Here is an 11,286-nt window from a genome sequence, read left to right on the forward strand (position 1 = left end):
AGTAATTCACTTGCCTCACAGTGTAAATAAACAACTAAATATTAATTAAATACATTGCACTGCCGTTGTTTGAATTGCGTTAATTGCAGATGCATCATCAAACAGTTCAGTTTGTGAGCTTCTCCTGCCTGCCTGCCTGCAAGCCAGAAAAATAAAAACAGCATCCCTCATGTAAAAGCAATGCTATCATAGCTTTTTTATGGCCTGTGAGACATGCTTTTTTGCAATTCATGCATATGGATATACTGCACCACAACACTAATAAAAATGAATAGGAATGTATTTTCCTTCTGTTTCACTCACTGGAAAACAAAAAAGGGGACATAAGATACAAGAACTGTATATTTCCCAGCTAAGAAAGAAGCCACTGTTAATCAAAGTCAAATTCAAATTTGTCTTAAAAATATTACAAAATTAGAGCAGAATATGACTTCAACGCAACTGCTGTTTTTGGTCCAAGTTACCACAAAGACACTCCACCAAAGAATATTTCACATGAGAAAAAAAAATCTTATTAAATCAGCTAAATAGAGCAAATATAACAACTGGGTTAGTGCATTTCCAAAACCAGAACTCCCATGGGATGCTACCAGTTTATAAAATGTGGCTCAAAGAAGAAAATTGACCCGCAGATATTGTCATGGGGAGAAAAGAGTCACTGGTGCACAAAGGGGCCAAAGCCTGGCCTGTGTGGTCCGATCCACCGGATGAACTTCTGAAGCTTTAGTTGCTGAACAGGTTAATGCTGGTTCTGATAGAAAGGTGGTGTCAGAATACACACTGAATCTCAATTTGTTGTTTCTCCAGCCCAGTCAGGGTGTCGGTGCTGACCCTGAATCTGAAATGAGTATGTTATGATCACAACTAGACCACAAGTAATGGAAAAAGGTTTCCTGGATTAATAAACTGTATATTACGTGAATGGCCAGGCGTGTGCGTGTGTGTATCATTTAGCTGGGTAACACTTTACACAAGGCTGGACTATTGGAGAAAGGCAAAAGCAGTCTGGCAACATTCGGATAGGAAACCTTGGGCGGTGCCATTCATAGATGTTTCTTTAACACATTCCACTTATCAGAGCTTTGTATTTGTTGCAGACACTTTTTCATGGAAACAGTGTTTTCTGATGACCTCTATCCAATTAGATCTAAAATATGAGAGCAACTACTGTGTAGTTTTTACCTCCTCTCTGAAACAGTTAAAATCATCAGGCTTTGATTGGCTTGTTGGCCAATTTGAATGATTCAAACGTAAGTGTCAGCAGTACCTGGATTTAAAATGCTAGCATCAAATCAATGCTTCTTGGTAGAGCGGAAAATGAAGTTTCTTCTTTATAAGGAAGAGTCTCTTCCCTTCCGCTGATGCTACATGATTGCTCAGGAGGAGGGATTGCTGCAAAATCAATGACTCAATAGAATCACAAAAATGTGCTGTTTCGCATAGTAAATTAGACTCAGTTGTTTTCTAAACTGAATGCATGTAAATTAATGTATATCTGACTTTGTGGTTGGATGCACATCTGATATATTTCTGAATATTGATTACATATTGATTACATATTGATTACATATTCTTCTTCTTTTGTTCAGGGTCCTCCAGGACTATTATAAATATTAAGTTATTAATTTCCTCTCCCCTTTTGTTATTCGTTCCACTGGGGAGAGGCAAGTTTTATAATCTATTGTAATCCTTTCATTTATATTGTTCAAATGTTTATTTTTCCTTCTGTATTAATGATAAGTGTTTGGATATTTTCATTTGAGTTGCTATTACACCTTTATATCATTTGATGCATGCTAACTATTATTTTGTATAGATCGGGTTGGAGAACTGGAGCACATGCTAGGTGCTAATGCTAATATCTCCCGATTGACAGGTACGTTAGCGGGCCCTTTTGTTATTCGTTCCACTGGGGAGAGATCGGGTTGGAGAACTGGAGCACATGCTAGGTGCTAATGCTAATATCTCCCGATTGACAGATTGAATAAACGGAGACCGCCTCCAATCCCAGACTTGATGTCTTGTGGTTTGTCTGATCACCACACAACACACACAACGCAGAAATCCACCGGTCACACTTGGATGACCGGTGGATCATCAAGACCACATACGTCTCCGACTGGAAGAACGTGAGGAGAGTGGTGCGGACAGCAGAGAGGATCATGGGGGCCACCCTTCCCTCCGTTCAAGACCTTTCATCCCGGCGCTGCGTGTCCCGAGGTCGAAACATCGTCAGAGACCCTTCACACCCACAGCATGGATGGTTCTCCCTGCTGCCCTCTGGAAAGAGGTTTCGAAGCATCCGGTGCAGGACATCCAGGTTCCGAAACAGCTTTTTTCCACTTGCCATCAGACTGCTGAACTCCCAACCGTATTGCACTTGAAAATCTGGTCTCCACATTATATCTGCCTCTTGCAYAGAACAAAGAACTCTTTTACTGTTATTCCTTCACTCTATATTTTTCTATATTTATATACGTATTTACTGTCCTGAGCTGTATGCAACGAAATTTCGTTTTGTATTCACCTTGTGTATGCAATATGACAATAAAGTTTAACTAACTAACTAACTAACTAACTAACATATTTTTAAATTAGATTCCTTTTGAACTGGTGCTGCGTAAATACAGTACACTCAATTGAGAAATACAGAGAGAAATCTAAATCGCTTGCCAAAAAGCACAATTGGGTAAAGCCAGTTCTAAATTTCCATGAAATGTTCCAATATGAAATATTTATTCTCAGTGTGTATGCCTGAAGTTTCACTCTTTTATTATACTAAATCTCCACTGTCTCACCCTGCATAACAACTAGGAGTCCGAGGACATCGGGACAATCAGCATTAAAAGGAAATCATGCAAACAAAACAGAATGTGCTTTTTCGACGAAGCACGCACAAACCGCAGAATGTTCAGTCTTTCCTACACAAACAGAACATTTCACCAGGAGCTCGACTGCTCTTCCAATTTTAACCACAGAGGCTGTTCTGGCCAAAACCTTTGTCAGTGGTTGTTGTTGCATGACCCAGACTTGATCCAAAAAACTGCTGGCTTTGTTCAAAACCAGTCAAGGTTTTCGATTTTTAATTACAGGAAAATCAATGTGACCGAAGATCTCAGTACAACACAATAGACAATGTTGGAATATGTGGTATGCTACTTTTCTGCTTTGGTGAGCCTCATGCAGATCCTCAGAAGTGAATTTTTCAAAACATGGAACAAAAAAATTCATGTATCTTCAATGCTTTACAGATTCTAATTTTATGCACATAAATTTAGGCTACTTGTTCTGTGATCAACTAAATTTGGTAGTTTATAGCTGAGCTAAAACCAAAACTACATTTTTTGCAAGTGTTCATTTACATTTACTTTTTTGTTGTCCTATTACATCCAAAATTTACAGTGAATTTTATGTGAATTTTATGTAGCAGATAAACACAAACTAATGCCTAATTGTTATGTGGAGAAAAAAAACAAGAATGTGCCATGCAAAAATATTCAGATCTCTTTACTCTGATATCTCCTAAATAAAAAAACTTACAGCATAAAATATGTGAGCTGATCTGTTAGCAAAACAGGTAAGGCTTGGACAAAATGAATGGATAGCTAAGTCACAAGTTTTCAATTTGAATTAGGTCTTGACTTTAGATAGAATATTCTCACCATTCAACAGTAGCTCTGCATGCTAAGGGCATCACCCTGTTAGAAAGTGCATCCTAGTCTGAGTCAAGGTCTTTTGCAGCTTGGAACAGGTTTTCTAGCTCCTACAGAGGTCAAAACTGGCCTTTTAGCTTCTCTTTGATGAATGTTTTCTTTTCCTGCCCGAATACTGTATCTGCTGCAGTGGAAGGCCATGCATTGGTAGGTTTGTAGTTGTGCCGCAATCTTTTCTCTTCAAAGTGTATAAGTACTTTTGTAAGTGACCGAAAATTACTCTGTTGGTAATCAACTCCCCAGTGTCTCTTACAGCAGGGTGACATTTCTATCCCTATATTTAATCAAAATGTAGAGGTTAATTTTTGACTCCTGAAAGAAAGAAAGGGTTATAGAAGGTTTCTCATAAAGGCTGTGAAATAACATTTGCATGAATAATAATGTGTGCATCCCTAATATTCACCGCTGTGAGGAAAATGAGCTCCTAAAACTTTCCACTGAGCCGTGCTTTTGTAACTTTATTGCCTGGTTTTACAATCCCATAAGGGTTATAAATGCATTTAGTAGATACGAAAAAAAACAAAGTCTTTAATTTGAAGTCTAGTCTCTGTCAGTGTGTTAAATGTAAATGGAACCTCAGCATTTAAATCACGCTCAGTTCTCTATATTTATTAAAGTAAATCTTCTTTTAATATCTAAACTCCTTTATAATTAGCTGTGACATATCACCTTAGACTTTCTCTTTTTGGACTGTAAAACTATTAAAGTTCTAATACAAAGCCTTTAATACGTGTTTGTATTAAACGCTTTGTGCTCATTTTTTAGAAACAGTTCGAATGAATACAGTTTACTTGTCCTGCTAAATGAAAATATTGGTTGCAGCAGATTTAAGTAACATTTAAAATCCTAATAAACTATGCTTTGGCCATCACTTACCTTTTCATTTTCTTGTACTACAACATATTTGATCACATGAATCTCAAAACAGAAACACTCTCACTGATTAGCGAACAATGATTTAACTGACACTTTATTACAATAATGGATTAGGACAGAAAACCCATTTATTTTTACTACCATGCATCACTCCCAGTCAATAGCATGTCTATGGCTTTCACACACACACACACACACGCACACATGCACACGCACACACCCAGCCCTAACAGTCTGTGTGTGTTTCATACTGAAAACGTGCAGCAGCTTCTGACTTCCAAACTTTGTTTGCTTAAAGTTATATTTTAACATCACAAGCAGACAAGGAAGTGAGAAACTGAAAAATGTCAGCATGAAAAGTCAGAGACATCAGACTGATTGATATCAGCTGAATCTCAATGTGCAGATTCTAAAATTTCAATAATTAAAGAGAAAGGTAGGAAAACATGAGATTCTGCAGAAACACTGTAGCAGCCAGACTCTTTGACAAGACTTTTTTTTTCTCCAATGTGTCCTACAGAGGATTAAAATTTGAGTTTTACCTTCTGTGTATAATGCAATATTTACACTTTGTAGTCAATTGCTTAAAAACCTTTACCAAAAACAGTTGTTAGAACTGCTTAATTAAACTGCAGTTCCAAGTATGCTTGCAGAAATACATTTCTATACCTTTTTCACTTTCTTTTTCGTAAAAAGGTCCTGGAGACAAGCTGACAAAGGCCATCAAGCTTCACCATGGGGTTTACACTCACAGCACATTTGGACACACCAATTAGCCTGGCATGCAGCTGTTTGGATGGTGGGAGACCACTAGTTCTTGGAGAAATCCCACACAGGTAGAAAGAGTAGCATGCATAGCACACAGAAAGCCCCTCAGCCTTCATAAAGTCAATTTTTCAGTCACCTCACTCCACAGTATATATTCTATTTATCCACAACATGTTAAGATTGCTCTTTATTTCTGCACTTATTTGATATTACTCAACATATCTTTCCAGATAAAAAATGTATTGCAATTCAATCCAGTCTTAAACCAATCACAGTTTATTAGGTACTTAAGCACAAAAGTGTTGAATTTCCTTTAACCTTTCCACTTTTTATTACTACTTACTACTTTTATTAATACTTAACTGTATTTTACTGGGTTTCATGAGATCAACCAGCACAAAGTAGTGCGAAATTTTGTAGTGACGGAAAAACTAATCGTTTTCATCTGCAAAATCAGAAGTCTGCAACCTGCAGCTCCAGAGCCACAAGTGATTTGCCTCACTTAATATCTTTAACATTGAAATGTTGCCCTGTTTCGTTTTGTTAGTTTGCTGTTGTTTTTTTTTTTTTGCTTGTTTCATTCTTTTGCTTTGTGCATTCATGGAAAAAAACACAGACCCTACTCCTAATCTGCTGAAAAATATGGTTTAGAACCTCTATTGCGACTTTATCAGACCAGCCAGGTGTTTCCACAAATAAGAAGAACAATGCAGTTTTTGTCTTGGAATATATCTGGATCTAATAAAATAAGAGCAGTGATGCATAATGTGAGGTCCAGGTGCAAACATGGCCTGTAAACTGGGATAATTAAGGTAGGAAATTCATCTTGGAATAATGATACAACACAGAACCAAAGCAAAAAGATGAAAAACAGCTGAAAAATGAACCAATCATGTAAGAGGACAAATTGGCGAAAAGGAGAAAAACAACTGGGAAAGAAATAACTAATCAATGACAGGTGGTAAAAAACCAAATAAGTAAAACCAGGAGGGAAGCAACCAACTTAGAAAACAAGACTAGCTGCTATTAAACAGCAAAAGAGTTACAAAGCAAAAAATTAAGTCAATTCAAACCCTATAAAACAAACCAGAAATCATTATTTCCTGCATTGGTTCATAAGTTCTGCTAATTTCAATCACACAATCACTGAAATATGCCTTCAGGAAGGGAGCTGTGGCATTTATTTTTCATAAGGTCAAAAAGGAATCTTTAGAAATACCATTTACCATTAACACAAGTGTGGTAAATAATGGCATCAATGATTTATATCCAATGTAGACAATGCTGAAAGAAACAAAACACATCTAATCCTTATGTAAGATGCTGCATAACTAGCTATTATGCACAGATTTAAATTAAGCGCATTTCTGAAATTCAAATGTTTACATATTCAACAAAACGTGGTTTGAAGGCTGAAAATGCAACCCGGTGTCATATGTCGTAGTTTTATAAAAGCAGAACTCTGTTTTTCCCTGCACGCAGCATGAGCATGTACTGGGTTGTGTGTGTGAAACAAAATGCATAGTTTAGTTTTTGTAACAAATCTCCATGTAAGGGTTAGTTTATAATGAAGTACAATGTCAAACAATGCCTATTTGTGTTTATTAAGAGAAAAAAAGTTTAATCCAGCAACACCAACAACATTCAGTGAAATAAATCAGCAGCATGGCTGAAGCAGAATGCTGTGACAAAGCCTTTTGTTGCACAAATATGGGGTTAAAAATAGTACATCTCATATCCTTAAAAAGCACTGAAAGCACACTAAATATAATATAAGTATATATAAGTCCTAAATATAGGACTTAATATAAAAAAAAACTTAACAGCAAAAGGACTAATGATGAATATAAACACTGTTGGCAACTCCTAGAAGATATTCCCTGGTTTTTGTGCCATTTAAATATATTCACTTTGCTTTTAGTTTAGATTATTGTAGAGTATTAATGCAATCAGCTTTGTGCTATGAATAGGTCTTGCATTGTGATGTGAAACATAATCTGACTCTGGTGAAAGTTCTATTAAGTTAACGTTGCACAAAAATGCTTCATCAACCATAAAAAATGAGGTACTCTGAACAGTTGAACTCGATTTCAAACAATTATTAGCTTCAGTGTGAATCTGTCAAAGTGAGTCCCAGTGTAAATTTATCATGCGGATAAGATCAAAGACTGGGCAGTCCACTAGTTATCTCAGATTATTTGCTATTATTCCGTACAACATTGGATGCAGCTTTGATGCAGTTTGACACTACAGCTTATTTAAACGGACAGATTAACCCTTTAATGTCTTCTGGAGGACCCACAAACCTGGTCTGAGCATCATCAGCGCTAACGCTTTCAGCTCCAACCACACCAGGATGAGAACAACCTTAACAAAGCAAATAGGGGCTGATGGATGGAAATAAAGCACAATTCCAGATTATTTTCACTCCTTTCTGCAGCCAATTAAGAGATTAACCTCTATAATAGAGGAGTGCAGTTTGAATGCAGGCTTAATGGATAAAACTGGCATAGCAGCAAATTATTTTATTTGATAGCTACATTGAAATACAAATAGGTATAATCTAAACATAGAGAATGATCTCTAAACATAGAGAATGATGTGTTTGTAAGGACACCTTACAAACACATGTAAGGTGTCCTACATGTGTTTGTAATCGACCTAAATTAGTTATGAAATTCTCATGATGAGCTGAATATGACACAGTTTAACAACAGTTACTAAAAAACTGAGTCCAAGGAAAATTTATTAAACATATTTTGATTCAGTGCCCACTGATGTGAAACTAATAACATACCATTTGTGTTTTTAAACTGTTATTCAATATAATTTCTTTATTGATCTTTGATTGTAAGACAAAAGCCTGCAATAATCAATGCATTTTTCCTAGCAACACTTTAAAACACTTAACAATGGCAATATTATAATTAAAAAATGATAATGATACTAAATAAAAACTTTACATTTTTTAAACTCTTATATTACCTGAGGCTGTCTATTCCTAATTTTAAGATAGCAACAATCCCCCGAAAATGTTTTATTGTTGATTTTTTTTTTGGGGGGGGGGTTGTTGACACAAGCAAACACAGAGAAATCTTTGACTTTGTGCTCTCCTGAAAGGCAGTGCTCAATACCAGCATTTAATGGACACTTTTTACAACAGAGGTCTTGATGTTTACCTTCAGAGTTGGTTCTGGAAAATTGTGGTCATTCTGTTGTGGCCTGCAGGAAACTGAAGTAGTTAAGAGAGTGGGGGGTAATGTGTGATTTTATTTCATCTGTCCAGATAAAATATAGATTGCAGAGGAACTGTGCAGAAAGTGGCAAAAACAAGTTTGGTAATGCAGACAGGTTATACAAACTGACCATTAAAAGTTTAGTCGTGGTAACTGATCAGAGTAAACGGCTAAATAAGCAGGATCATCGTATCTACTGTGATTCAACAAAAATCTGCATGTTTAAAAACAAATACATAAATATGCCTTCCAAAGCTATTCGTAACCTTTGAATTTTTTTACTTTTTTTTACTTTTTTACTACAAAGTTCAAGCATTTCCACAGTTTCTCAATTAGTATTTTAGACTGACCTATAAATATGTTGTAATCTAAATTATTATGCTTTGGGGTGGGTCAATCTGATAGAGAAACTATCACTCTAAGATTAGGGTGATGGCTAAGAGCCCCACCAACCACCAATGAAAAAATGCAAAAAGCAGGTAAATAATTACAAATAGGATTTAAATACTGAAATGGTGATTTTAAAAAGTGCTATTTTGTGTTATCTTTTCAGATATAGTTGTCAAATTTCCAATCATAAACTAACTTGAGGTTTAAATGAAAATATCTTTAAATCTAAATCTGCCAAGTGTATAAGTGTAAAGTCTCGTGACTTCTTTAAACAATCATTTCACCTTTCCATGTTCCTATGACGATTAAATCTGTGGGAAAAAGGACAAACTGATGTCATAAGCTATGGATCACTGCAGCTCTTCCACAGGTCAGTTCAGGTGGATCCCCATGAAAGTTTGGGAAATTCCTTTGAAACTCTGTTTTCTCTGTCTTCATCTGTTTGTTCGATATGCCCAAACAAAGCTTCGAAGCATTCACAGGACATAAAAGAAATTATACGTAGGTGGACTCTTTTTAAAAACTTCTGAAGGCCATTAGTTGCACTGGCATTTATTAAAAGGTATCTGAGTAAAGGGTGTAAACACAAAGGCAGATTCCATTTAATAATCTTAAATAAAGACACGTCTAGTGAAAGTGGTTCTCTGAAAAACTTGACAGGTGAGAATACGTTTTTAAGGCACAGTAGGTCTAAGCACATCACCAGATATCATTTGTGGGTCTATCTTTTTCCAACTATTTGACAACAATTAAAGCATGCAAAAAAAGTTTTTAATTTGACTTGACGTTCACAGAGAGCAGCTGATTCAAGTAGTAAATCCTTCCACTCAGCATTTCTTGGAATATCCTTTCATTTATTTAATGAATGACTTCCACAAACAAAAAGCATTAATAATTAATGACAAAGATTAGAAATACATTAATGCATTTTCCAGCCTTTGTTAAGAAGGAAAGCTGGAGCTGCAGGTAAAAAGAGAAAAGAAGCCATCTCAGTGGCCAGGCGGCTAAAACTTTATATTTCCAAACAAAACAGATGAAAATATGAACCAGCCGCATGTTTCTCTCCACCCAACTCTGTGTGCTGTTACCACAAAAATCCATATTCTAGCTTCATTCAGTTAGAGAGCAATATTTCACAGATGGCTGATGTACTGATGCCAGTGGTCGCTTGTGAAGGATTTGCTAAATAATTAAGCAATTACACCATAAAATGTACCTCTGTGCACTTAATATTTAGTTTAAGTATAAAGAATGACAAATGCATTCTTTATACTATTAGGACAAATATTTCTTCGAGCAACTAATTCAATTCAACAACACACAGTCGAACCATCCCTGCACACAAGCACCCAAGGCGGACTTGCCCACTCTTCAGCATATGCACTTGCAAGTAAACTATTTTTGCGTGGTTTCCCATATTGCGCTGTGCCATCGGGTCATTATCACGGATTCCTCGTTTTAGCGACGCATTTCAACGCCGCAGCTATAAATTTGCATCAATACAATTTTAAGCACATGTTGCCAAATATTTTTCATTACACCCGAATGGAGCGGGTTACAAATCAGGTCTAAAAAGATAAGTTAATACTTACCAAAAGTTAGGAGCATAGACAGATAAACTCCCCACTGATCCATCTCTGTCGGAATTTCAGGTTATGCCTCAGAGCTTAAATCTACAGCGGAATATTCCTTATGCGCATTTGGGTATCCTTGTTTGCGCAAATATCTTTTTTTTCCCCCTCCTCGGCCAGTCTAATGTAGTTAGTCGCTTGATTTTGTAAAAATCGTTTTATATCTCAGAGTCCCACCAGTTCCTTCCCAGCCGCTCTCTCTGTCGCGGTTTTGCGTAAAGGTACAGCCATGCGTGATGCTGCGAGAGAAAGTTGTCCTGTGCGCTGAACAGTCCGCTGGTATTGGAGAGCCTTCTGTTGCGCGTCTACGTGGTCGCTGAAGTCCTTGAGTCCGCTGCTGAAGAGAAGCCGAGCGCAGGGAGCAGCCGAGAGGGAGGGGGCAGAGAGACGGAGGGTGCAGGGGTGGCGGGGGGGTTGTTTGTGCAGGAGAGGCATTAGGCAGTCTGGTCACACAATGATTGCTTAACGGCGATTTTCTTTTTTGATCCAAAAAGTAGCTTATCTTAAAATTCCTGAATTCTGCAGATCCGCTTTAAAGAATTCCAACCTTCCACATGTGCTTTTACTGGGTATACCTGAAATTCTTAAAGGACGTGGATAATTTTCCAATGCCTTATAAGTTGTCATCTACATTTAAGTATTTTTTTTCCCTTTTCCTATTGAGAGGCATTT

General features: G+C 36.8%; 1 protein-coding gene across 1 annotated transcript in view; it reads right to left on the minus strand.

Moving 5' to 3' along the window:
• gfra4b (GDNF family receptor alpha 4b) overlaps positions 1-10,970 on the minus strand; it is a 48,732-nt gene extending 37,762 nt beyond the window's left edge. The window contains exon 1 of the mRNA XM_008420564.2: positions 10,576-10,970. Within this exon, the coding sequence (XP_008418786.1) occupies positions 10,576-10,618 (43 nt within the window). The 5' untranslated portion in view covers positions 10,619-10,970. The remainder of the gene's footprint in view (positions 1-10,575) is intronic.
• Positions 10,971-11,286: the final 316 nt, after the last annotated feature.

This window comes from Poecilia reticulata, linkage group LG10 (assembly GCF_000633615.1).
Source record: "Poecilia reticulata strain Guanapo linkage group LG10, Guppy_female_1.0+MT, whole genome shotgun sequence".
Taxonomy (NCBI): Eukaryota; Metazoa; Chordata; class Actinopteri; order Cyprinodontiformes; family Poeciliidae; genus Poecilia; species Poecilia reticulata.